General features: G+C 42.3%; 1 protein-coding gene across 1 annotated transcript in view; it reads right to left on the reverse strand.

Moving 5' to 3' along the window:
• The window catches only part of NEK11 (NIMA related kinase 11), a 223321-nt gene that overhangs the window by 139491 nt on the left and 55932 nt on the right, over positions 1-27898 (reverse strand). Inside the window, exon 4 of the mRNA XM_055136136.1 lies at positions 15532-15650. Coding sequence (XP_054992111.1) covers positions 15532-15650 — 119 coding nt within the window. The remainder of the gene's footprint in view (positions 1-15531; positions 15651-27898) is intronic.

Genomic DNA, 27898 nt, shown 5'->3' on the forward strand with positions numbered 1-27898 from the left:
TATTCCATTGTATAGATGTACCAAAGTTTCCTCAACCAGTCATCCGTTCTGGGGCATTCGGGTTTTTTCCAGATTCTGGCTATTGTAAACAGTGCTTCGATGAACATACATGTGCAGATGTTGTTTCGATTGTACTTTTTTGCCTCTCTGGGATATATTCCCAGCAGTGGTATTGCTGGGTCAAATGGGAATTCAATATCTAATTTTTTGAGAGTCATCCAAATTGTTTTCCAGAAGGGCTGAACCAGTCGGCATTCCCACCAGCAGTGAAGAAGGGTCCCTTTCTCCCCACATCCTCTCCAACAGCGGTTGCTTTTGTTCTTTTGGATGTGTGCTAGTCTCTGTGGTGTGAGGTGGTATCTCAAAGTTGTTTTGATCTGCATCTCTCTGATGATTAGTGATGCAGAACACTTTTTCATGTGCCTTTTGGCCATTCGTATTTCTTCCTTGGTAAAGTTTCTGTTCATTTCTTCGCCCCATTTTTTGATGGGGTTGGATGTTTTCTTCTTGTAGAGTTCAACCAGTGCTTTATATACCATTGATATCAACCCCTTATCTGATGGGTATTGTGTAAATATCCTTTCCCATTCTGTGGATAGTCTTTTAGCCCTGAGATTTTAGAATCCTCGCTTTACTCGTCCTTCCCAATGGTGCCAAATTGCAGGCTCTTTCAGGGTCAGGGGAATGAGACCCATCATTGTTACTGGTTTGGCATATGAATACGCCCTGGGGAGTTTGCCAGGCTCTCCATGTGGGCAGGAAACTCTCTGTAGCTTGCTAGGTTCTCTGAGAGGGAGAACTAGGCTATAAAATGTTTTGCGGCCACTTGGTGTAATAATCCCATCAATGGTCAACATCCAGAGACTATATAACTATAAATTGATATTGATAATGTCATTTGATAATAATAGATATCATTGATTACAATTTACTGTCCCCTAGAGCACTGCAAATCATGTCAGTTAAGGTCTTTACTTCAAACTATAGGGAGCACTAGGCAGCTTGAAAACTCTCACAGAAGCAACACCTCACAAAGAAGCAACACCTCATAAAGCAGCAAAAACCTTCATGCAGGCACAAGTGAGTCCACAAGAAAATGAGAAAGATCAGGGCTGGAGCAATAGCACAGCGGGTTGGGCGTTTGCCTTGCACATGGCCAACCCAGGTTCGAATCCCAGCATCCCATATGGTCCCCTGAGCACCACCAGGGGTAATTCCTGAGTGCAGAGCCAGGAGTAACCCCTGTGCATCATCGCTGGGTGTGACCCAAAAAGCAAAAAAAAAAAAAGAAAAAAAGAAAAAGAAAAGAAAAGAAAATGAGACCGATCATGATCTGCCTGCAGGAACTCTGGGTTATATCCCCCAGCTTTGCATGATCCCCCAAACACCACTGGGAATAGCCCTGAGCACTGAGTTGGGAGTAGCCCCAGGGGAAACCACCGGGTGTGACCCCTAAACAAAACAAAAAGGAAGAAACTGAACATGAGTGTGGGTGGTAGGGGCTGATTTGTCCACTGCGGGGAGAGGTGTCTGGTCTCTGACTCGGGGGCTGGTGGAGCATGGCAATGGGCACCAGAGCAGATAAGATCTGTCCCTGGATAGCAGATAAGACCTGTCCCTGCATAGCCATAGTGACCCAGTAGGGAGTGTCTGGGTACATTTGACAAGCACCAGGTATATGACCTTGAGTCTCACCCAACCCCCCAAGAATTATCACCTACTTAGCAAGTCATTCATAGCTGCAGCAGCTAGTCCTAACTGGAATTGGGCGGGGCAAAGCAGAGTTGGAAAGGTGATAGGTCAGTAATGCTAAACTTTATGTGATTGGACCACCCTCTTAAGCCGAGACCCTCTATAAAATATGTGAGTAGGGGCTTGAGCTATAGCACATCGGGTAGGACTTTTGCCTTGCACGCGGCAGACTGGGGTTTGATTCCCAGCATCCTATATGGTTCCCTGAGCACCGTCAAGGGTAATCCTGAGTGCAGAGCCAGGAGTAACCCCTGTGCATCGCCAGGTGTGACCCAAAAAGAAAATATATATATATATATGTATATATATATATATATATACACATATATATACATATGTGTGTGTATGTGACAATAAAGTGAGCGGCCATCAGCTGTCTCCCAGAGTGGTTTCTCTGCATGCCTGTCATCCTTCACCCCACGTGTGTCCTATCCGGTGAGCAACTTGTCTGGGCAAAACTGTCCTCCAATATGGGCTGACTATAAAAACCTCTCAGAACTACCCTGAGCCCCTGTGTGAAGGGGAGAGCAGGAACTCATACAGTCATAAAGCTGGGATCCTTAGAGAATCCACACCTTCAGTAAAAGGCTGGTCTAAGAAACAGATATTCACTGGGAAAGAAAATGACAGGAGTTTATCTGTATAGTCTGAACTAGGTGGAGAAAACAAAACAAAACTCAACTCCTTCTTTTGCAACCGTTATCTCTTTATTCACTCACATTTGGGATTCTAATATGCAGTAGCTGCATGACCTCCAGAATCACAATCCAAGAAATTAACATAAAAATTGGTCTTCTGCTGCTAATACCCTCCTTGGGGCACCTGGCAGAAGCAAATCAAACTAAGAGTTAGCAAAGAGCACACTATACATTAGAACTCTGAGAGCTTCAGAGACTCTTAATAGGATACAAACCATAAACCATATTTTAAGTGATTAAACTCATAAAGAAAGGAATAGACATGTGAGGCATAAATAGGAGAGTTCTCTCTCCAACAAAAATAAAGATAGCACAAATTTGAGGGGGGAAAATGTAGGATTTCTAGTGGAGAAATATATTTATTAATATGATAAAATCAAGAGTAGGATCTCAGGGGCTGGAGCAATAGCACAGCAGGTAGGGCGTTTGCCTTGCACGTGGCCAACCCGGGTTCAATTCCCAGCATCCCATATGGTCCCCTGAGCACTGTCAGGAGTAATTACTGAGTGAATGAGCCAGTTGTATAGCCCTGTGCATCGCCAGGTGTGACCCAAAAAGAAAAAAAAAAGTAGGATTTCAAGTTTCCAACTAACACAGAGTACACTTATAAAGAATAGTATCTCCCACCTCCTGGAGAATGCTGTACAATGTTAACTTAAAATTGTGTTATTGTAGTTTAGACAATATGGTTGTAATAATATCTAGGTTTGTAGTGGTGACATCTATTCAAGTGTAATCATCCAATTTGGGTTGTTAGGCATTCGAATGAATTGATGCTCATGGCTAAGTTTGTGTTGACAAGGACACCAACGCCACCAACGCCTCTGTTGTCGCATGTTCCGAGGAACAATTCTTCTCCAGTGTCGAAAATGGCATGATGTGATTAATGTCTCCTTGTTTCCGTCAGACCCAAAATGTCGTACTTGATCTTCTGTGTTTGCACCATCAGGTCCTCCATGGATGCTTCTGATGCCAGCGTACGTGTGTTGAAAGTACAGACAATCATGTTAGTCTTTCTTTGTTTTGGCAGTTTAGTTCGTCCCCGAGATTTTTTTCAGCCTCTCCTTGCTCATCTTTCTTAACGCTGCTGTATTGTGGGCTGTTTCGGTGACAGGTAAATGAGGTCAATTGCTGTTACTGTTGTTGGCATATCGAATACGCCATGGGTAGCTTGCTGGGCTCTGCCGTGTGGGCGGAATAGTCTCAATTACGCTTGAATAGATGTGGCTCACTGCCTGTAGTTTCTATCTTCGTCGTCTACACACCAACTTCCAACTACGATGAAGAAGAAATTGAGAGGTTCTATATGGAACTGGAGAAGTTCTATAAAGAAGACCACACCTTCTACAAGATCATTGTTGGTGATTTTAATGCCAAGATAGGTCCAAGAAGGTCACCCGAAGAACTCCACATTGGGACACACGGCCTAGAATGGAACGATCAGGGTGAGAGACTGTCTGAATTCATTATGTTGACCAAGACCATCCATGATAACTCACAGTTCCAGAAGGCCGAATCTAAACACTGGACATGGGAGTCTCCCGGTGGACAGTTCCACAATGAAATTGACTACATCATATTCAATCATATTCAATCGAAGGTTTTGCCTGACTGATGTCACTGTTGTTCCAAAATTCCAAATGGGATCGGACCACTCTCTCCTTCGTGCAAAATTCTACTTCACAGAGAGGGGAGAAAAGTCTGCAAAATTTAAGTCTAAGAAGGCAACTCCCAGAATGACCACCAACTGGGAGCTCCTTGGCACTATTGCAGCAACGTGGGAAGATGCCATCCTTGACAACATCGATGAGGAATACGATTGACTGGTTCAGCACCTCCATGACTGTGTGAAGAATGCCGAGAGTGAGAAAGCCACAAACAGACGCCTGTCTTCAGAAACTCTCGAGCTCATTCATCAATGAGGTTTGGCGAGAGCCTCAGGCAACCACAAGCTAACGTCCAAGTTCACAAAGCTGTGCAGAGATGCGATAAAGGAAGACCTCGAAGAGAGAAGAGCAGCAGTGTTGGCCAGTGCAGCAGAAGCCGGGAAAAGTATTCGCAACGCTCGCCTGTCTTTCGCCAACTACAAGACCAAGATGACTGCCCTCTGACGTCCTGATGGATCTATCACATCTTCCAGAAAGGCAATGGAGAGGATTATTCACGACTTCTACTCGGATCTCTTTGACAGCCATGTCCACCTGCCCACATACCAAATTCTGCAGGATGGATATGTCCTTCCCAACGTTCTCCCTTCTGAAATCCAACACGCCATTTCGTTGGTAAAGACGCGAACAGCACCTGGTCCGGACAAGGTCAGACCCGAACACCTGAAGAATATACCGCCAGTACTCATCAAGACACTGGCTTGACTCTTCACACGCTACCTGTCTGAATGCAAGGTTCAGTCTCAGTGGAAAACCAGTAGGACCGTTCTGTTATACAACAAGAGAGACATCCACGACATCGGCAACTATCGCCCAATCTGCCTGTTGTCTGTCGTCTACAAGTTGTTCACTCATGTCATCCTGAATAGAATAGACAGAACACTAGACGAAGGACAACCATGAGAGCAAGCCGGGTTCCGAAGGGGATTCAGCACGATAGACCATATCCACACAGTGACCAACTTATTGAAGTTTCACAAGAGTTCAAGATGCCGCTCTGTCTAACGTTCATCGACTTAAAGAAGGCCTTCGATTCTGTTGAGACTGAGGCGGTCATCAAGGCTCTGGCCAAACAGGGCATTCAAATTCAGTATATCAAAATCCTCTGCGAGCTGTATTGTGGATTCACCACCAGGATCTCACCATTCTACAAGGAAGTGGTCATTGATGTAAAGAGAGGGGTGCGGCAAGGTGATACCATTTCACTGAAACTCTTCAGTGCCGCCCTCGAGAACATCATGCGATGACTGGAATGGGAAGGAATGGGAGTGAAGATAGATGGTCAGCAATTACACCACCTCCACTTTGCTGATGACATCGTTCTCATAACACCAAACATTAGCCAAGCGGCACAAATGCTGGCCAACTTCGACCACCAGTGTGGAAAGGTTGGATTACAGCTGAATCTCAACAAGACGATGTTTATGAAAAGCAAACTGGTCCCTGAAGCTCCATTTTCTCCCAATGGAACGAACATCTCCGAATGCAGCAGCTATGTGTACCTGAGAAATCAACATGAAGAACGACTTGGTGCCAGAACTGTGCAGGAGGAAGAGAGCAGCGTGGGATGCCTTCAAGAGCGTCGAAGAAGTGGTTAAGAGAACGAAGAACCTCTGAGTCTGGGCACATCTTTTCGATTCCACCATTCTTCCTGCACTAACATATGCCTCAGAGACCTGGGCCCTATACAAACAGGATGAGAATGCTATTAGGGTATCCCAAAGAGGAATCGAAAGAGCTATGCTAGGAGTATCATGTCTCACTCAAGTGAGAGAAGGAATCCGGAGTTCTGACCTCCATCGATGGTCAAGAATCAGGGACGCTGTCTCGTTTGCCAAGGCATCAAAAATCAGATGGGCCGGTCATGTAATGCGATTCAGAGTCGACCACTGGACTAGAGCTGTTACTGACTGGATTCCACGGGACATCAGAAGATCTTGCAGCCGCCCAACAACTAGATGATCAGATTTCTTCATCAAATCCCTGAATGAACGATTTGAGGCTCTTCCTGTTCCTGGAGCAAGAAGATATCATTGGGCTGCATTGGCACGAGACAAGGACAAATGGAAACATTACTGGCACCTGCTCGAGCAAATCGAAGATCAACGGGATGATAAGTGATACAAGTGATACAAGTAGTGGTGACATACAAAGTTACTAAGCACCATCATCACTAGTGTTTATGACTTTCTGCCACTGTCCTTTTGTCACCTCTGATCTCATCCTTTAAACAGTCATATCTCTGAAGAGATCAGCTGATGAAAGCGAAGGAAGGCAACCAGCACTCTAGAGAAGAGATGAGCTTCTAGCAGTGTACACCACGCTTCATGCTCAAGGCCTGTGGCCTATGCAGAGTGCTCTGGCCTGAATGAAGCTTGATGCAGTTTCACTGGGCTTGGAAGAGAACCGTTAAAGTTCAGCACAGTGAAGAAGTCAGGACTTAAGGGGCATATTCCCCATAGAAATAAGATAAAAAGGGAAAAAGTCAAACATCTTGGTGAAGCAAGATAGTTTTTATTGAAATTTATTTAGAAAAATGTGAGTGGGGGGGAGGGCTGGAGCGATAGCACAGTGGCTGGGCTTTCGCCTTTCATGCAGCCGACCCGAGTTCGATTCCTCCGCCCCCCGGAGAGCCCGGCAAGCTACCGAGAGTATGGAGCCCGCGAGGCTGAGCCTGGCAAGCTCCCCGTGCGTATTGGATATGCCAAAAACAGTAACAATAAGTCTCTCAATGAGAGACGTTATTGGTGCCCGCTCGAACAAATCGATGAGCAACGGGATGACAGTGAGGGGGGGGAGAAAGAGAAGAAAGAGAAGCTTGAAAGAAAACACAAACGTCTCCAGGGTAGAAATAAACAAGCAGAGGAACAGAGACAAGCAACAGGAAGGTGTTCAAGGGAGAACATGGGGTGGGGGTGGCGAGAGGGATACTGGGATCATTGGTGGAGGAGAATGGGCACTGGTGGAGGGATGGGTAAACAATCACTGTATGAGTGAAATGCAAACAGAAAAGTTCATAAGTCTGTAACTGTACATCACAGTGATTCTCTAATAAATTTTTTTTAAAAAAAAGGAAGAACACAGGCTTGAAGAGCAGGTGTATCACTGTATCACTGTCATCCCGTTGCTCATCGATTTGCTTGAGCGGACACCAGTAACGCCTCTAATGTGAGACTTGTTGTTACTGTTTTTGGCATATCAAATATGCCACGGGGAGCTTGCCAGACTCTGCTGTGCAAGCGAGATACTCGGCTCTCTGGGAGGGACAGAGGAATAGAACCTGGGTCGGCCACATGCAAAGCAAATGCCCTACTTGCTGTGCTACCACTCCAGCCCAAAGAGCAGGCGTATTTAACAAATATTTAAAATGAACTATGATCAATATATTCAAGAAAATTAATGACACCGTGGAGAATTGCACCAGGAGATTAGATTCAACATCCAATTTTATTTTTATTTATTTATTTATTTATTTTTTAATTAGTGAATCACTGTGAAGGTACAGTTACAGATTTATACATTTTCGTGCTCATGTTTCCCTCATACAAAGTTCGAGAACCCATCCCTTCACCAGTGCCCATTCTCCACCACAAATAAACCCAGCATCCCTCCCACACCCCCAATCCCATCTCCCCCCACCCCACCCTGCCACTATGGCAGGGTATTCCTTTTTATTCTCTCTCTCTAATTAGGTGTTGTGGTTTGCAATAATGGTGTTGAGTGGCCATTGTGTTCAGTCTCTAGTCTACATTCAGCATGCATCACCCTTCCCCCAAGTGGCCTCCAACCCATTTTACTTGGTGTTCCCTTCTCTATCTGAGCTGCCCTCTCCCCAGAATGTGAGGCCAGCTTCCAAGCCATGGAGTCAACCTCCTGGTACTTATTTCTACTATTCTTGGGTCAACATCCAATTTTAAAAGGGTCCAATGAAAATTCTAAAAATTGAAACAAATATTTTTTAATTAAGAATTCAGTTTATATATTTCAAAGAAGATTAGGCAGCAGAAAAGAAGATTTAGAAACTGGAGTGGTAATTACTTTAAAAATTCAAACTGAACACACACACATGTGAAAAAGTATCAGATACATCTGAAATGTGGTCTAAAATGAGCAAATGGGTCACTACAAAGAGTTCACAGAGTAGAGGCTAGAACATGAACATGCAACATTTATCTCACAGGTTGTCTTGACAAAGAAAATCAAGAAGAGGCCAAATCCAAAGATAGAATAATAGAAAAAGTTTCAGCCTTTAGACCAACATGCAATAGCACCTGTTCATCTGTAAAACAAATCTCATGTTAAAATTTTTGAAGAGCGGGAGTTAAAGAAACCCACAAGTCGACAAACCTTCTATCCTGGAAAATAAATAACAAGGACAGAGAACACAGTGAAAATTAGATGAAAGGAAATTAACTTACTAAGAGTGGCAATCAGGTCATCAGATAGAAGGTGGCTTTTCAGCATTAATAAACAACTGAGAAGACAGAGGGCCAACTTGTAAAACAAAACATTTTCAACTTAGAATTTTGCACCTGATAATATACAAATTAAACATAACACTTAAGCTAAAATAAAAACAATTGTGAAAGAACAAGTAAAACATACATCTTCAAGCAAACCAATTAAAACAAACAAACAAATAAAAAGCCCAAAACAGGAATATTTACCATTCATACAACTTAAGGATTCATTTGAGGGAGAATGGGATTGTCCAGGAGAGGTAGTCTGCGCCAGGAGAGGTAAACTGAGGGGCAGGTGGACATGAGGAAATCTACACCAGTGGAGGCTCCCAAGCTGATGGTAAAGGTGATGGCGAGCACGGAAAGGGGCATGTTAGGGAAAACAGAGCTGAAACCCTGAGTAAACACAATCTAAAGAAAGGGAGGAACATAACTGAAGTTAAAATCTTTGTAATTTTTTTTCTTTTTGGTCATATCCAGCTATGCACAGGGGTTACCCCTGGCTCTTCACTCAGGAATTACTCCTGGTGGTGCTCGGGGGACCATGTGGGATGCTGGGAATCGAACCCAGGTTGGCCATGTGCAAGGCAAATGCCCCACCCGCTGTACTATCGCTCCAGCCCCCTGTAATGTTTTAAAGGGTAGATAAAATCCACGATATCAGGAGAAATTACTATGAACAACTTTACCCTGGTATGCTGGAGAACCTAGAAGAAAAGGACAGAAGTTTAGAATCACCTAATCTGCCAAAACGGAGTGTGGAGGAAATAGAAAACCTGAACTGGCCAATCACAAGCAAGAAAACTGGAACAGTAATCAGAAATCTCCCAAGAACAAAAGCCCTGGTCCAGATGGTTTCAATGGCCTATCAGAACTTCAAAGAACATTTAATGCCTTTAATACTTAAAATATCTTCCAAAAAATTGAAGTATCAGGACTCCTTCTTAATGCTTCTGTGAAGCCAACATGACACCAATACCCAAAGCAGATAGAGATCCTAGTAAGAAAGAAATTTCCCTGTTGAACATCAACACAAAAATCCTCAACAAAAGCCTTAGCAAATCAAAATTCATTAGCATATCAAAAAGACCAAGCATCATGATTAAGTGGAATTCATCTCAGAGTTGCAAGGATGGTTCAACATACACAAATCAATTAACATAATAAAACACATCGAATAAAAGGAAAGATAAAAATCAGATGATCATTTCAATCAATTCAGAGAAAGCTTTTAATATGATCCAACATCCATTCATGATTAAAAAAAAAATTCTCACCAGTTGAATTGACCCTATGTCTCCTCAGAGTCTGAATTAAACCACACATTTAAGGAAAGATTCCTCTTTTCCTGACTCCTGGGGAGAGCTGGGAGGTTTCCTCTCATCTGCCCTGCCCTTGCACTGAGCAACTTACACCATTCACCTCCCTGGTTCTCATGATCTCACCCTTGGGTTGAATTAGATTGAATTATACCACCAACTTTCCTGTGTTTCAATCTGGCAGTGGACAGGTCATGGGAGTTCTCTGCCTCCAGAATCATACAAACCAGTTTGCCAGACAAAACTTCACTGTAACCTTGGTCACTATCTCTCTCTCTTTTTCCTGTTGATCTCCTTATTTCTGGCTCTTTTTTCCTCCCCATTTTTATGTCTGTCTAATTTCTCTATCTTTATCTCTAGCTCTATCTCCTATTCACTCACTTTCTCTGCAGAGTCCTGACTCAGTTAGTGCAGCATCAGCAGTGAAGAATTAAGAACATAGTTAAAATGGAAAGCCAAGGGGTCAGAGAGGTAGTTAACAGGGGCTAAACGCACTTGTCTCCCATACAGCTGACCCCAGTCAAAATCCCTGGCACCACACATGATCCCCAAGCACAGTACCACCAGATGTGGACCCCACTCCCCCAAATAAACAAACTGTAAAACTAAGAACATGGTTACCGAAGAGATGAAAATGCTCTCGACTCCGCTGGCACTTTCCTGTACTTACTTTAATTTGGCTTATTTATACATTTGTGATGTTCTAAACCTATAGCATACAGCAATAAACAGTTATAAATAGTGATGCTCAAAGCTGAGAATATTCACAGTTCACTCGAGGCTAACTTGAGAATGGAGTACTAAGCTTCATTCCTTCCCAGGAGCCTGAATTTCTTGTGCACAAGACAGAGATAAATTATTTTTAAAGGTGTTTATTGGAGCGGAGGCAGGAACAGCGGGTTATGTCAACTCCCTGTAGCTTTTGTTTGAGGGACTTCGGAGTCTTGCTCAAAGCCAGAATCCCTGTCTCCTTTCTTCCTTGGTGGCAGAATGCATTGCCTCATCTTTGAGACATCATCTTCTCTGGACTCCTCAGCAGAAACAGGCAGCAGAGAACTCACTAATAGTGGCAATGTCTTCTTCACTCGGTTTGCCCTTGGTGCTAAAATGAAACCCTGACACAAAACAAGCTCCCAAGCACTTGTTTCTGTGAAAGAATTGCTGGATGAGCTGTGATCTCTTCAGGCGGACAGAGCAGCTTTACTGCAGAGCATCCGCCCGTTTGCCAGTGACCCTGAGCTCTTGGGAGCTGGTGCTTGTCCATGGGAGAGAGAACAGGCCAGACATAGGCCTGAACTGACTGCCACCTAGAACCCTTATTAGTCCCACAGCTCTGTTGCTTAGTCCTAAGTACTTCACCTCAACACCAGTAATGGGCTGGAAGCTACTGGCCCCTGCCTCTGTTACCTCCCATCTCTTCTTACTTCCTTCTGCCTATTTCTTTCCTTCCCTATATTTTTTTTTTGTTTTTTTGGTCACAACCGGCGATGCACAAGGGTAACTCCTGGCTCTGCACTCAGGAATTTCTCCTGGTGGTGCTCAGGGGACCATATGGGATGCTGGGAATTGAACCCATGTCAGCTGTGTGCAAGGCAAACGCCCTACCCACTGTGCTATCTCTCCAGCCCCTCCTTCCCTATTCTTATCATTTCTATAATCTAGGGTACAAGGAAATCTAGGTAATCCCTCTTTGATACCTTGTAATCCCTTGTCCTGTTATCCTCTATACCAGAGACAAGTGAGATCATCCAGCATTTGTCCTTATTCTGACACACTTAGGATCATATCTTCTAGTTTTTGCCAAGTTACAGTGACTTGCATGATTCCATCATTCCTTGCAGCTGCAATTGTATTCCTTTGTGCATACAGAGCCCAGGTTCATTATCCACTCATCTGGACATCTGGGTTGATTCCATGTTCTAGCTATTGTGCTAAGTGGTACAATGAATAATTGTGTGCATATATGTCTTCATGAATGGATGTTTTTGTGTCTTGGGGCTAGATACCAAGAAGTGGAATTGCTGGGTTGCATTTTCTTTTTGGAGAAATCTTCATCCTGTTTTCCATCCGGGTTGAGCAGACACAACATTCCCACCAGGAGCGGATGAGAGTTCCTTTTTCACCACATCTTCACCAACATGAGGCTTTGACACATTGTACCACCTCTCAGAAGGTTCTAGTCTCATCAGTGTCTATACTAAAAAATAAAGTCCTCTACAACTTTCACTGTCCCACCTTCTCTCACAATGTCTCTGTCTCCCAAAGAGGGCCCTACTTCCTTAGCTCTGGGTCTGTGTCAGTGTCCCCATGCCCTCTCTTTCGTGGAAAGCTCTGACAAATCTTCCACCATATTCATCACCTACCTTGGGTCAAAGGTCACTTTTCCCAAGAAGTCCTCATTGGTCCTCCCAAACAGAAATGTGATCCCTCTGCTGATCTTTGTAGCACTTAAAAAAATACTTTTCTTAGGAAATTCAGATAGAGAAGGGAACATCAAGTAAGCTCTGGTTGGAGGGCCTGCTCAGGAGGGGAGATGCATGCTGAAAGTAGACTATAGATTGAGCATGATGGCCACTCAGCACCCCTATTACATACCACAACACCCAAAAGGAGAGAAAGAGATCAAAAGGGAATGCCCTGCCACAGGGAGGGGATGGGATTGGGAGGTGGGAGGGATACTGGGTTCACTGGTGGTAGAGAATGGACACTGGTAGAGGGAGGGGTGCTCGAACATTGTATGAGGGAACACAAGTATGAAAATGTGTAAATCTGTTACTGTACCTTCATGGTGATTCACTAATTAAAAAATAAAATTTTTTAAAAAACGATAATATTCTTAGGCATGACAGAGAAATAAAATAGATGAAAAATTAAATAAAGTAAATGATCCTAATAATAAAAAAATAGTTTTCTTGGACTCTTACCCCTTGTTTTAAATGAAAGTATAATTTACAGTGCAGAAATAATTAAGCTTAATGATTTGGGACATCTATCTATCTAAATATATATTACCCTTCATCCTCTAAACAGATTTGAGATCTGGAACATTTCCAGGGGCCTGAGAGATAGTACAGGAATTAAGATGCTTGTCTTGCATGTGCCAAAAAACAAACTTACTTAGCTGATTAGTAAAATATTCCCAGTGATCTAGGTTCTTTACTCCCCATTCCTGGGAAAATCCATTTCAGAGGGTAACCCCTATTCTGGTTGATCATAGATCAGTTTTTGTTCTCACACTCCACATTAATGGAATCTGTACTAACCACTCTTTCTAGTTTCTTTCACCCATAGAGTGCCTTTGAGATCCACCCAGGTCATGAATATCACGTATATGTTCCTTTTTTCCACAGCAGGATTCAACTGTATATCCATGCCACAATTTATTTTACTATTCTATTATCAGTGGACATTTTCCAGAGTTTGGTTATGACAAAGAAGCCATTTTGTCCTTTTCTTTTATTGAATATAAGTACTCATTTTTTTTCTCTCAGGAATAGAATTAATGATCAGCAGGGAATTGAAGTGTTGGATTTTGAGGTACTAGCAAACATTTTTCAAAGTGTCGTTCATTCCAATTTATTCCTGAGTAGCAACCTAAGAGGGTTCCAGTTGCTTTTCACCCTTGCCAACATTTGTCATAGGCACCAGCATTCTTAATCCCTTCCAGTGTCCATGTCTTCATTTCCACAATGAATTATAACCACAAACAACAACTTTATATAGGATAATAATGCCATGATGCCTATTCCCTAGTGCAAGCAAGGGGAGTCCATTATTATCCTTAGTTTATAGATGAGGAAATTAAGGCTGGAAATTAAGGCTCAGAGTGGTCAAGCTTCTTCCCCATGACACAATACAGTAGGGAGAGGAGACTCTGACCCCAACGTGCTTGGTTTACTCCATTACTTGGGTAGATGCTTGATCTCCATTAGTTTATAAATAGTTGAGATTAAGACTCAATTCTAACATTACTATTTAATGAAGAAATGGAATTCAATACAAAAGTTATATTTCTCAGGGGTCTTTGTGGGTGCTCAGGGCTGACTCTTGATTCTGTGCTCTGGAATCACTCCTGGTGGCTCTCAGGGAGCCAAATGTGGTGTCAGGGATCAAACTCCCTGGTCCATATTTGCCTGGCCCATATTTATCAATTTATGCTGAAAATTTTAGAATAACTGGATGCAATAGTAGCAAAAATAAGAAGCATTATGAATAATGTTATCTGAATCAGAAAACATTTCATACATATAGATCCACAAATATCCAAACATTTCATTCTGTGTTTTGAAATGAAGGATTCTGGGGAAAATTTAATCCTTTCTTTGAAGGATTATTTTTGCTATTATTAAGAAGACCCAAATGTACCAAAACATGGGTTCCTAAATCAACAGGATGTCATTTATATACAGTTTTGCACACAGAGATGACAAGCTTGCCATCTCTACATGTGTTACTTTTTCTTGCACAGCTCACAAATATGCCAGGGAATATTTTTTAAAAACAATTAACAAAAAATACCAATATAACTGTATGTATACAGAAGTCCTATGCCCATCAGCTTTGGTAGTTTATTAAAAGATTTTTTGATATCCTTTTATCTTTGTCTCTTGGCATAGAGCAACATCATTCAAAGATATTTATGAGTTGTTGATAAGTCAAGGGATATCCATATTATCAAGCATGTGTTTCAGAAGATACATGACAAACAGAATAATCCAATTGCTTTTTATGCTATCAGATGGCACATATTAAAGCTATTTCACATCAGTGAGTATCCCACAGTTCGGTTGTACAAATTTTCACTGTTGCTCATATATTACCACATGTTACCACATGTCCTATTTCCTCCCGTGTAAGGCTAACAAGGATGTCTCGATGTTTCTACTTCTCTCTGTCCATGTAGTCCATGTACATTCATCCTTAAGTGCATTCATATCATTTTATGAGTTCATAAGATATTTAATATCTAAAATTTCTTATTCTCAATGTGTAGAAAAATAATAAAAAGTTTTAGAGTGCATTCTTGAGGCAGAGACTGTAAATGCAGATTATAGACCACTGAACTTCTGAAACATTCACCTTCTTTATCACATATTTCATGTCAAAACTGACATTTGGGCAGAACACTCGTTTCTCTGAGGCCAAGGAATATCTTCTGCCTCAATTACTCAATTTATCTTGGGATTGAGCACAGTTAAATGTGTACTGACACTTTCCAAGGTAACCCACACGATTCATGAGTAGCAAGCTGTCATATTTATAGCTTAAGCCTGCTGTGAAATATAATAAATTCGCTGCATACGAAAGGTACCTGAGAATCAGTTGTGATTTGCAGGATGTGATCAAATATAGGAAAATGTGTTTATACAAGTTTCTGTCTTATATTGAAGGTCAACTGGATTTCTAGACCAAAAGCAACAAAAAAAGCTAGTCATACAAACTAAATACTCATCCATCCGTCTCCTCCTGGAAAAGCTGTAGATACTTAACCAGAGTCATCTACCTTTTGAACTTGCTTCCCCTCATCTCTATTCACCACCTCCCACTGTTCAATATCATTTTCTAACTGAACTGCTATTCAAGTTCATGATCGACTGGCAAAAATGTTCCTGACGTCAGTAACAAATGCACCTACCTTTCATGCATGTAGTCAACTCCCAGTAACAGCTGGATAAACCATTCTAGTATTTGACTTTCAGGAAAGGTTTTCCCAGCTTCTTTATATTCCTGAATTTTACAGTCTAGATCTCGACCCTGAAAACAAAATAGAACAACTCTTCATGTGGGCTTTCAGTTAAAAATGCAGCATCATTCAACTAGAAAAAAGGATTTACATTAAGCTCTCTCAATAGCAGCTCATACAGTGGTCCCCGTTTACCTAACAGATGGCATTTGATCCTGATAATGACCTCAGACAGGAAATGCAGTCTCTCTTCTCCACTCTTACTCCAAAAGAAAGTACCTCCATTCCAAGTCTGGAGATTCTGTGCAGTGGATAAGGTGCGTGCCTTGCAGAAGGTCAACTGGATTTGATATCTGAAACCCACCACCCATATAGTCCCGGTAAGCCCCACTAAGAGTGACCCCTGGGCTCAGAGCCAGGAGTAAGCCCTGAGCACTACCAGGTGTGGTCCCCAAAGCAAAAAAAAAAAAAGTAAATAGGGAAATGTAAGATTCTTTCCAGCTCATACCTGGAGCTGGAGTGACTCTTTCCTGGGTTCTGCAGAGGGTGTGGTCAGCAAACTGGATGGGTCCCAGAGAACAGCCCCCTCCCCACGTCTTTGCACCTTTAATTTCTATGACTCTACTCAGACCCCCACATTGGCTCCCATCCCATCCCTTTCTCATTCTCCTTCTAACACACCCAATCATCTCTGTCCCTATCAGCTTGGTTCTTCCTAAGGTGAATAGTCTCTGGATAAAATCTGTTTACGTAACGTCTCAGCCATGCTTATTGTTGACTCAATACAGATGCCTCCTAAAAGGGGTTCAATTTTTCTATTACCTAAAACCTGCTTTTGTTATATCATATCACACATTTCTATGGCCCTACATAAAATCAGGAGTAACTTTCCTCACATGTGTCTAGAGGTTCATGCAACTATAGAACCCAAGTAGATAGAAATTTAAAATATAAAGCCAATTCAGTCCAACTACTAATATTAGTTGAATATCAAGTGCTGTGTTCTAATGGAACTAAATGACCCTACAATTGCACCCGTGGCCTGGCTGCTGCCTTGCAGACCTCTTCCAGACTGGCATGCCCTTATGCCTCGGGATGACATACCCCTTGGTTTTTACTTATTTGACCATTGCAAAGCCTCTAAGTGCAGCCATATGGATTTATATGGGGCCCAAAGACATCATTTAGGCCTGAGTGAGTCTCTCCTCCCATTCACTAGTAATAGGATCAGTAAGAGAATAATAAATTAGGACTAAAACATATTCAGGATTGCGAATGACCAGCAGCTGAAACTGCCTGTCATTGTCTGGCGTTGGACCCTCTCGGATTATAATCATGTCATTGCATTTCAACTACCCGAAAATGAAAGCACAGAAAGCTAAATTCTGTTCGAGAAACCCTCTACCCTCTCCCGTTTGCCATAATACTGAAAACTGGGTGAACACTGGAGTAGGGTTCCTCTGAAGGAAAGGGCAGGTTAGCTATTATTCTGCTCGGCCTTTGCAGAATGCCAACAACACGAACCGGTGGGGAGCACAGAGAGTGGCTGCCGCCGCTTGTAAGAAGCACCAGAACCAACCACAAGGCTCTCAGATGATTTGTAATAGAGCCAGGATCTGGATGCAAAGGCAAAGCGATTAGAGGTAATGAAACAATCAAAGAGAAATTACTTCTAATCAAACAATACCAGGTCAACAGACTAACTCATTTGCAATGCATATTTATTTTCTTTCCATGAAATATGCGAATGTTCGCCTAGCAGTTTCTCTTCCTGCACACAGGAAGTGACAACTCAACTCAAACTCAACTTCCTGCTGGATTTTTCTGGGCCCAGGATATTCAGCGTATTGGAATTCAAAAACCCAGCAAAGGATCAATGGCAAAGCAACTGCCTTGCAATCACAAGGCCGGGAGTTTTATTCTCTGGGGTCTTCCTCATGTGCTGAGCACAATTACAGCAGCTCAGCTGTCTGGGACCTCCCAGTCAATACCACAACTTGGTATAACCTATGCAGCTGGGTGTGTTAGAGCCCCAAAACTAACGTGTGTGACCACTGGTGAGCCCTTCAGCTTAGTGTGTGAATATCATAACTGAAGTGCAATCCCCAGTGACACACCACAACCAAATGTGTGTCACCCCCGGTCATCAAAACAGCAGCAGTAAGGAGAAGGGGAAAATAAATGAATAAAAATAAAGAAGACATTAAAACTTGTAAAACCACATGAAAACCTTTGTTTCATTCTCATCCTCCAAACCAGCCTTAGTTTTTCTTTCTTTTAATCCCAATTAACAAAAATTACTTTGGACCATATAGACTATATTCTCTTCTTTCTATTTGTGGTGCAAAACATTTGCTGAGGATAGATGATTATAGCATCCTATGAAGCAGACACAAAAGCCCTTCAAGTGAAAGGTGAGCTATGAAGGTTTCTAGTTCTCCAACTCTAGTTTTCCTTTTCTATAAAAGAGGAACAGAGAGAGTTTCTTGCCCGCATGCCTGGCTGTCTTCCCCAGGGCCCCTCGGAGTGGGTGGGCTTCAGTTTCCCTCCCCACCCCAAGCAGAGCTCCAGCGGCCAAAGACCTCCAGAGCCTAGCCACAGCCATGCTCACAAGTTTGGACGAGCCTCATGCATGAAGGTACCGGCAAAGGAACCCAGGTGTGTGGGACCCGGGGCTGAGACCTCCAAGCCTGCTCAGATCAGGACTGGGCCTCTTCTGCCCAGATTTCCCATTTCCCAGTAACTAGGTGGTCACACCCAGGGACTGCCCCCGGTGCCAAGTAATTCCACCAACAGCCAACATCCAGAGACCTAAAACCAAGCTCCCGGAAGCCTAGACTAGTTCTTCCTCTGGGAGAACCTGGCAAGCTACCGAGAGTTTCCTGCCCACATGGGAGAGCCTCGCAAACTCCCCATGGTGTATTCATATGCCAAAACCAGTAACAATGCTGGGTCTCATTCCCCTGACCCTGAAAGAGCCTCCAATGTGGCATCGTTGGGAAGGCCGAGTAGAGAAAGGCTTCTAAAATCTCAGGGCTAGGACAAATGGAGACGTTACTGAGACCGCTGGAGAAATTCGACAATCAGCGGAATGATGATGATGATGATGATGATGATGATGATGATGATGATGATGAAAGAGGGCTCTGGCTAACCTCTCTCTCAAACACAAAAACTGAAAAATTTAAAGCAAAAGATGTCTTTCCAAGATCTCACTTTGGGTTTTCCAAATATGATAAAAACATCTCCAGTAGCAGAAAAATTAACTCATATTACCATTTTCTTTCTTAGAGAAGAGAGAAGAAGAGAGAGAGTGAGAATAAAAGAAGAGAAAAAGGAGGGGAGGGTACAGAATGGGGAAGGGAAGAGGAAGAGAGCAGTGGGACAGAGGAAGGGAAGGGAAGGGAAGGGAAGGGAAGGGAAGGGAAGGGAAGGGAAGGGAAGGGAAGGGAAGGGAAGGGAAGGGAAGGGAAGGGAAGGGAAGGGAAGGGAAGGGAAGGGAAGGGAAGGGAAGGGAAGGGAAGGGAAGGGGAGAGGAGAGGAGGAGAGGGGAGGGGAGGGGAGGGAAGGCCCACCAAAAAATGATCTTTACATTAAGGACATTCTTGGAGAAATGATGGGAATGGTGTTGGAATATTGAATGCCTGTAACAAATTATGATGAACAACTTTGTAAATTAGTGTTTATATAAAGTGTAGGGAGAAAATGTACCTTTTTAATGTAAACTGCACAATATATTAACACAGAATTGCTTTAAAAGTTTTGTTAATGACAGGTTCTCAAGATGATTATTACCATAATGAGATCCAAGTATAAAATACAATTTAATATTTTATTTTTAATTTTATAGTTTAAAATAAAATACAATTTTTTTTTTGCTTTTTGGGTCACACCCAGCGATGCTCAGGGGTTACTCCTGGCTTTGCACTCAGGAATTACTCCTGGCAGTGCTTGGGGGACCATATGGGATGCTGGGGATCGAACCCGGGTTGGCCGCGTGCAAGGCAAACGCCCTACCCGCTGTGCTATCGCTCTGGCCCTAAAATAAAATACAATTTTACTTTAAATTTACTTTAAACTTAAAGTGATATACTTTATATTCCAGAGCTAAAAATGTATATGTAACATGAGAATAGACATTTTATTATGTTGTATTAAATGTTTTCATTTTCTTATTTACATAGGTTAAAATCATACAGTAATCACAAATTGACTTTTACTGACTTATTTTCTGATCATTCTATTTATTGTTTCTTAAAATTTTGTTGGGATAAACAATGTAAACTAATTTGTTATGTGTCTAGAGGGCAGGTTGGGATTGGGAGGGAAATGGGGATATTGTGGAGGGAAGGTCACGCTGGTGGTGTTGGAGCACTAAATGCTTGAAACAAGTGTATTATGAACAACTTTGTAAATCACAGTGTTCTTAATAAAAATTATTTAAAAGAAAGAAAATATAGGGCAGTCAGTAACAGGATTCTAAGTGAAATATGAAAAGGAGCTAGACTAAGTCCTCATCATCCTCTTGGTAGAACCTTAAGAAAATAAAATATTCTGGTTCTTAGTACAATATTAAGCAATATCTTGTACCATCAACAAGATATAAGAATCCCAAAAGGTTAAGCATGGAACGGGACTCATCCTCCTCCTATTACTCCCTAAAATTTTCATTTCCCATGTTTATCTCTAAGAAAAACTCTCATTTGAATTTACTTTGTCCTTTAATAAATACTTGTAGATATTTCCCTTCGGATTTAATTAAGGTATGAAGGCACTCACAGATTAAAATACAACATACTCTGCTTTTATGTGGCAGAGAAAGATAATTTTTTTTGTGAAGCTGTCTGATTTTAGCTCAGTAATGTGGAAAGCATGTGCTCCTTTCTCTAAGCTGTTTTCTGAGAGAAAATCAAATGTTTTTGATGAAATGTCACACCTTGGCTTAAAAAGTTATTAGGATATCTGTAGACACACTCTTTTTTTCCTTCACTTTGTCTTTGAGAAATATTTAATGATGGCTTTTATTGCTAAAACAACTTTAATGAAAAGAGTATTGACTTTAACTTGAACCACTATAGATGTGGTCCTAAATCTATATTGCTGGTAGAGAAGTTTTTCTTTATTAATACCGCCTATTGAAAGTTGCATGAAAGCCTTGGTGGTAACTTCTAAGAACTGGGACATCTGTGACCCAAAATCTAGCACTTGATGGATTAATGCAGCCTCCTCCTCCCCTCAAGTTAATCAACATTAAACTGCCTTTGAAATTCTAAGTCCTTGAAGACTTGAAGAACAACTCTGATACAGTTGTTCTATAACTCCCACTTTAATGATCATTTGAAAGTCTTAAATCCTGAAAGACTCTAATTCAAAAAAAATTAATGATCCATGCTCTTTTAAAATTAATAGCAGCACTGAAACAACTAGTTTGTGAGATGCAAGGAAAGCATTGCCAGCAGCCTGCATACGATGAAACTGCAATGTTCAAAGCACGTTTAAAGGCCAAAATAATCTCCAAACTTCAGCACAGGGAGGAGTTTGAAAACTGTTCTATTCTACTCTGCCAGTTTAAAATTCAAAGATGCCCCTTATTTATTCACCAGGTGGACAGCATACTTTAGAACCTCTCCTTCATACAAGCTGTAAATATGTCCTTGCATTGGGCCCTGAGTTTAGCATTCATCAAAATAGTCCCAGTGATTTATTTAAAAGGCATATTCCCACCCACCGCAACAGACACTCTGGTTCCACCCGTCCACAAATGACCAAGGAATCCAGTTTCCTTCTTCCTTCCCTTAGTTTGTATTGTTTGTGGTTGCGATGACCAAGGCGGTCACACGCATTGGCTAGAATGCTCCGAGGGCGTTGCGTCTTTGGTGTTCATACACTTCACTGCAATGCTGGCTGCTGTTGCATATTTTATTGTGGTGCTTGTATAAACTTGGTTATGATGCGCCAGAGATCACACTCTGTCGTGGCACCAAGGATCCCAAATGGGCTGAAACAATAACAGATGCCTTATATTCAGCTTACCCAGATTTGATCCCCAGCACCACATATAATGCCTCAAGCCTCATCAGGAGTGATCCCTGAGTACAGAGCAAGGAGAAAGCCCTGAGCACCACCATGTGTGGTTCAAAAAAACAAAAACAAAAAACAATAACAATAGGGGCCGGAGCGATAGTATAGCAGGTAGGGCGTTTGCCTTGCATGCGGCTGACCCAGGTTCAATCCCCGGCATCCCACATGGTACCCCAAGCACCGCCAGAAGTAATTCCTGAGTGAAGATCCAACAGGAACTCCTGAGCATCACTGGGTGTGACCCAAAAAGCAAAAGAAATCCAAAAAAACAAGCAAACAAAAACAGCAACAAAGAGGATTTTGAACAGTAGTGTCATGGGGATTGCACTTAACTTCTCCATGGGGTAGTGTTAGGGATCGAACTTATCACCTCAAGTTTGCAAGGTGGGTGCTCTACCACTGAGTCACCTTCAAGGCCCAGATATCTGTGATTTTAACAAGTAATCTAAGTGATTTTAAACAGGTTGTCCCCGCTGAAGGAAATGCTGCTAGGTAATTATACAACTGGACCGTATAAGTCATATTTCACCTGTCAGTGGAAACCTTCTGTTCAATAGTCTGAATATCCAAAAGGCACAAAATGTACTAGGAAATGTCAGGGTTGAATAGGAATCATCTTATCACGACATGTTTTGAACAGCTGTGACATAAGAGAACACCAATAAATGAAGATGGATGGTTCAATAGGAGATCCTCTTATTGCATAGAATCCGATGGCATTTCCTCTGAGTTCTGCAAGTTCCCTGTAATGAATTGCCTAAAAAGTGAGCGAAGTGTCACACTATGTGTACTCTTAAAAGCAAACATTTAAAACTCCATCTCCTAACACTTACGAATGCCACATATGATCATGAGTTTCGTAGCAATGAGTTGAAAGTTTTACAGTGTAAGAGTCACTTTGCTGAAGTAAATGTATGTGGGTAAGAGTAAGGAGGCAGAACTTAAAAAATGATAATTACAGATGGGAAAATAAGGGCTGGAGTGCATGCTTTTCACACAGGTTCCCTAGCATTCAATCCCCTGAACCACATGATCTCTTGAGCACCACAGTGGGAATAGCTCCTGAGCACTACAAGGAGGGCTCCACTGAAGATGTGGGCATGAAATATGTTCCCAATTGCAAGCCACTATGGTTTCTTTAAAAGCAAACTATCTTAGCAAACTATCTTAAATGGCTTATTCGGATTTCAGTTTAAACAAAAGTTTATATAAAGTCATATGTCAGGCAAAGCCATACCTCAAGTGAGGTAAGTTCTGCTGTGTTTATGAAATGCCTTATATTAAAGGACTAGTACATTTCTTTTACAGGAAACTAGTTTTGCTTTTTAATTTCTACATGAGCCATTTAAATTAAAATGTGTGACCTTATCTTTGAACTTCTTTTCTTAAAAGGTTAAAGTATGTCATGGCTTGGGGCTGGAGCGATAGCACAGGGGGTAGGGTTTGCCTTGCACGCGGCCGACCCGGGTTCGAATCCCAGCATCCCATATGGTCCCCTGAGCACTGCCAGGAGTAATTCCTGAGTGTAGAACCAGGAGAAACCCCTGTGCATCGCCGGGTGTGACCCAAAAAGCAAAAAATAAAATAAATAAATAAAGTATGTCATGGCTTGAACAAAGAAAGTAAGTAGAATATACATCATGTTTATGCGTGTGTGTCCCTAAATCAATAAAGTCCAGACTCAAGACCTGGCACAGAGCAGATTCAGGAAACTCTCCCTTCTCTAAGTGTAGGGCTCTCTGAGGTTGGTGTTAGTTCCCTCCGTTTGCAACAATCCTAGCAAACAAATTACTATGACCGCCCTGAAGTGTGGTCCCCTGGAGCTCATACCAGAAAGGATAGTGCTAGAGACCAACCACGGGTGTCACCCTAAAAGTACATGTTAAAGCCCTAACCTTCAGTGTTTGGGTCTTTTTCAGAGGGGATACGTGAGGATGGAACCCTCATGAATACAGCTAGTGCCCTTATGGAAGATCCCAGAGAGCTCCTCCTTACTCCCCCTAATGTGATGACACAGCAAGAACAAAGGCATCTATTAACCCGAAATTGGGTACCCAGAAGACAGTGGATGTGTTGGGGCCCTGATCTCAGACTTCCAATCTCAGAAATACAAGAATCAGTTTGTTAGGTCTAAGTTGTCCCCCCCCCCCCCCCCGTGGTAACTTGTTCCAGAAGAACAGACTGACAGAGATGGTAACTTATCAGTGTCTGTGATGATCAATACCCAAGGGGTATCGCTTACCCACAGACCATCAATTCTGGTTAATGGCAGCTCCATATCTTCAGGACTCCAACCAGTAGTTCTGGAGGAGAGAGAGAGGTTTGTCTCTAGCAAGGGAACCCACAAACACAGCAGGTAAGGACAGAATGCTGAGTCAGCCAGCCTGGTGACCACACGTTATCGCCAGATTCGCTTGCAAGAGTCTGAATCACAGTGGGATTTCAAACTTGTAAAACGCAACTCGCTTCCTTGGTTTATTTAAAGTTTTACGTGAGAAATAGAAATTTTCAGTTTTTTCTTCTTTTTTTAATAGTACAAACAGATCTTAGGAAAGCACTTGCTTGGGAGTTGCCACCAGCCCAATTAGTGTTAAAGAATCTGCAGGTTTCCTTCTTCTGGCTTGAATCCATCTAGTAAGGGCCAGAAGCCAAAAACTCAGAAAGGAAAAATCAGCCTGCTATCTAGAAAATAACTGGGACTGGCGGAAATAGCAATGAGGTAACCAACTATAATAAATAGCAAGATAGATGAATAGCAGCCCCCCTGGGGGCAAAGCTCTGACAGTTGCCATTGCCACGTTTCATTATTTCAGATCCCACTAAAAAGCCTACCAAAACTGGTGCTCCATTACTAATTGAAGATCCCAAGAGGGGTCCAAGAGATGAAATATTTCTTCAAAGGACCAACTTGAACAGGCATCAAATTGCCTGAGTCAACATACTTTCCACTATTTCAAATCCTACCCAATCTTCTGATTGAGAGAGAATAAAAACAGTACATTGGGCTAGGCTAGTGAAGTACCTGTGTCTAGGACAGACAAAGATTCAGAACTCCTGCAAGAAAAAGCCACCAAAATCAGCAGCTTCCATGCTCTGTTACCACCATCAAAGGGATGGACACACCCATTATCTCACATGGTTCCCTTTAGTATGTGGTATGGTGGCCTAGGATCTACTGTCTTGGCAAATCTCAGGGGTGCACATTTGTTGCCCAGAACTTGTTCATCTTCTAACTGAAAGCATAGTCAGTCTTGATTGGTGTGGCTATGTTGACATGTGTGTTTAGTTTAAAGTGGCACCTTTGGTTATTTGGTTCAGGTTGTTGATAAGAACAGTAAAATGAAACCTACTACTGAATATCCAGGGAGACATCTCTCATGGAATGCTTCGTAGGAAAGAACCATAAACTTCTTGGTTGACTTTCTTAAATATAATGGGGCAGGAGAAGAGAGGAACCCAAGTAAAAAAGGCAAAAAGAACCAGCTTTCCCAGAGCACAGGTTCTGGTTCTGGTCCAGTCGTAGATGAAATACACCACCACTCCAAGTCATGTTATGGCCAGGTTATGATTCTCCATCAATGAAATTGACAGGAAAGTTAGCAAAAATTCACTTCTCCTGGGAAAAGGATGGTATCATATTAAAAACACGGGAGCCAACTGAAGCTGGAACAGTTTAAGAAACAAATTTAATCATGGCTTACCACCCCTATAGTAAAGGGAATACCTACTGGAATACCCAACCTGACATAAAGAAAGAACTGGAAAACAACATACATGGATAAAGAAATGGAGTGATATTCTTCCCTCCAAGAGAATACCAATTAGTATGCGAGGCAAAAGAAGGGAAATACATAATTACCATTTTTTTATACAGAGTATAGTTTTTTTAAAAAAAAAAAAGCTCCAGGCAACCAAAATCAGTAGGTGGAAATGTGAGGAGAAATCAAGTATCAGAATAGTCTCAACACACTGTCCCCGAGATCTTTAACAATTACAAAAAGGAAAATACTAATTTGACTGTGGGGAAACCAAGCAGCTACAACCTTAACCAAATAATCATTAATCTCACCAGGAATGAGACACACAGATTCCCCAAGAGGGACGCAGTGAGGATATAATTCTTCTGTGGTGGCTCTGCCCACAGTATGCAACCTCAACTTAATGAGAATTCATCAGCCAAACCCATGTTGAGAGAGTCTACAAAATCAGCCACCAGCACTTCTCAAATGTATCAAATTCCTTTAACAATAAATAAAGGCATGAAAGGGAAACTTGAAGACCAGGGAAGAAGAAAGAGGAGACTACAAAGCACACTTATATTTCATGGAGGAGTCAAGATTGGGTCCTGGTATAGTGAAGAGAAGTGTCCAGCTGGAGGAGGAGGTGACAAATTATTAAACACAAAATCCTACCAGTAACAGTACTGTAAGCTACAGTGAAAAATATATATATACATATATATATACATACACATATATATACATATATACAACACACAGAACTGCCTCTTATAGAAGCAGATTGGTGGGTGGGAGAAAATGGTGAAGGGAAGTGTTCATTGGTGAAGGAATTGAAAATTGGTGTTGAAACACTGTATGCATGAAACTCAATCATGAATAACTTTGGATTTCATGGTGACTAAATAAAAAAAAATTTAAAAAAAAGATTGGGTCCTGGTATAGACAGAACAAATACAAGTGTGTGGGGAGGAGCTAAGTACTGCTATCCATGCTTTGATGATTGTGCTGTAATTCTACAAGGTTGGCTGCAAACACACTGAAATGAAAATGAAAATAGGATTCCAACTCATGGCCCATACTTTTCTACCTCTGGACCTTTAACCATAGGCCTCCTTCGAAGAAATACCTTTGCTCCACCTCCCTTGACATCAATGCAAAGACCCTTAACAAAATCCTAGCAAAGTGAATCCAGCAATACATCAAAAGGATTATACACCACTATCAAGTAGGATGCATACAAGGTATTCAAGGATGGGTCAAAATATGCAAACCAATTAATATAATATACCCATTAACAAAAAGAAAGATTAAAAACTATATAGTCCTATCAAAATGTCGTGTCAAAAGAAAGTCAGTTTATGATTTAAAAAAAACTTCCTTATTTAAAAATAATAATAAAATAGGCCCTCAACCCACCCCAGGTGCCATCTTGCCACACTCAGCAGTGAAGAAACCCGGTGGGCACCACAACACTGGAGAATTCTCTGGGCCCTATATCGAGCCGATATCACCGGGATGCCCCAGATGGAGCAGGTGCAGTCCCCCCGCCTTCTCCAGATGGAATCCCAGTGACCTTGAGCTTCTACAAGCATGGCTCTGGTATGGCTACAGGACTATTCCTCCGAACTGCATGGTGGTGTTGGAACCGGGAAGTTCCATCCCGGCTCCCAGCCCACCCCTGATGCCTGAAGTCACACCCTCAGCCTGCCCCCAGCACCATCTTGCCGACTCAGCAGTGAAGAAACCTGGCAGGTACCACAACACCAGAGAATTTCCTGATATACAAAGTGAGCAATGGAAAATAAATGATCTAGCGTCTGCCCCTGCCCAAAACTAGAGAGAGAGTGGTGACACATAGGGCCTCGAAGGATGGGGGCAGAACCAGCCCCTCTCCCTGCTCCAATGAGGCCCCGAGTTGCTGCTCACGATCGGCTCCTAGCTCCTGAACAGCCATGATCCCAGAAGCTCACAGACCTCAAAACCCAGCAGTTTCTGGCAGAAATGTATCTGGACTGAGCATTAAACTACAGAGCCGTGCCACCCCTGGTAGGGAAAGGTGTTTGTCCCTTCCGCCTTTTCTCCCTGACAGCACAGTGGCCGCCACCTTTTCAGAGCCTATTGGACAGCCAGCTATGAAACTGTAGTGACATGACACACCAGGCCTCCACGTGATGGGGGTTGGAACCGGCCCCTCTCCCCACCCTGACGAGGCCCCGAGTTGCCGCCCACGAATGGCTCCTGGCTTCTGAATAGCCATGATCCCAGAGGCACACAAAACAATCTCGGAACCCAGCGGCTTTTGGCAGAAATCCCTCCAGACTTATTACTAAAATATCAGAAATCCAAACTGCTCTTCATATCAGCAATAGAAAACAAATTATCTAATGATGCCTTTTGTTTTTTTTGTTTTTTTAAATTCTTTTATTAATTCACCATGTGGAAAGTTACAAAGCTTTCAGGTTAAAGTCTCAGTTATACAATGCTCAAACACCCATCCC

This window comes from Sorex araneus, chromosome 4 (genome assembly GCF_027595985.1).
Source record: "Sorex araneus isolate mSorAra2 chromosome 4, mSorAra2.pri, whole genome shotgun sequence".
Lineage (NCBI taxonomy): Eukaryota > Metazoa > Chordata > Mammalia > Eulipotyphla > Soricidae > Sorex > Sorex araneus.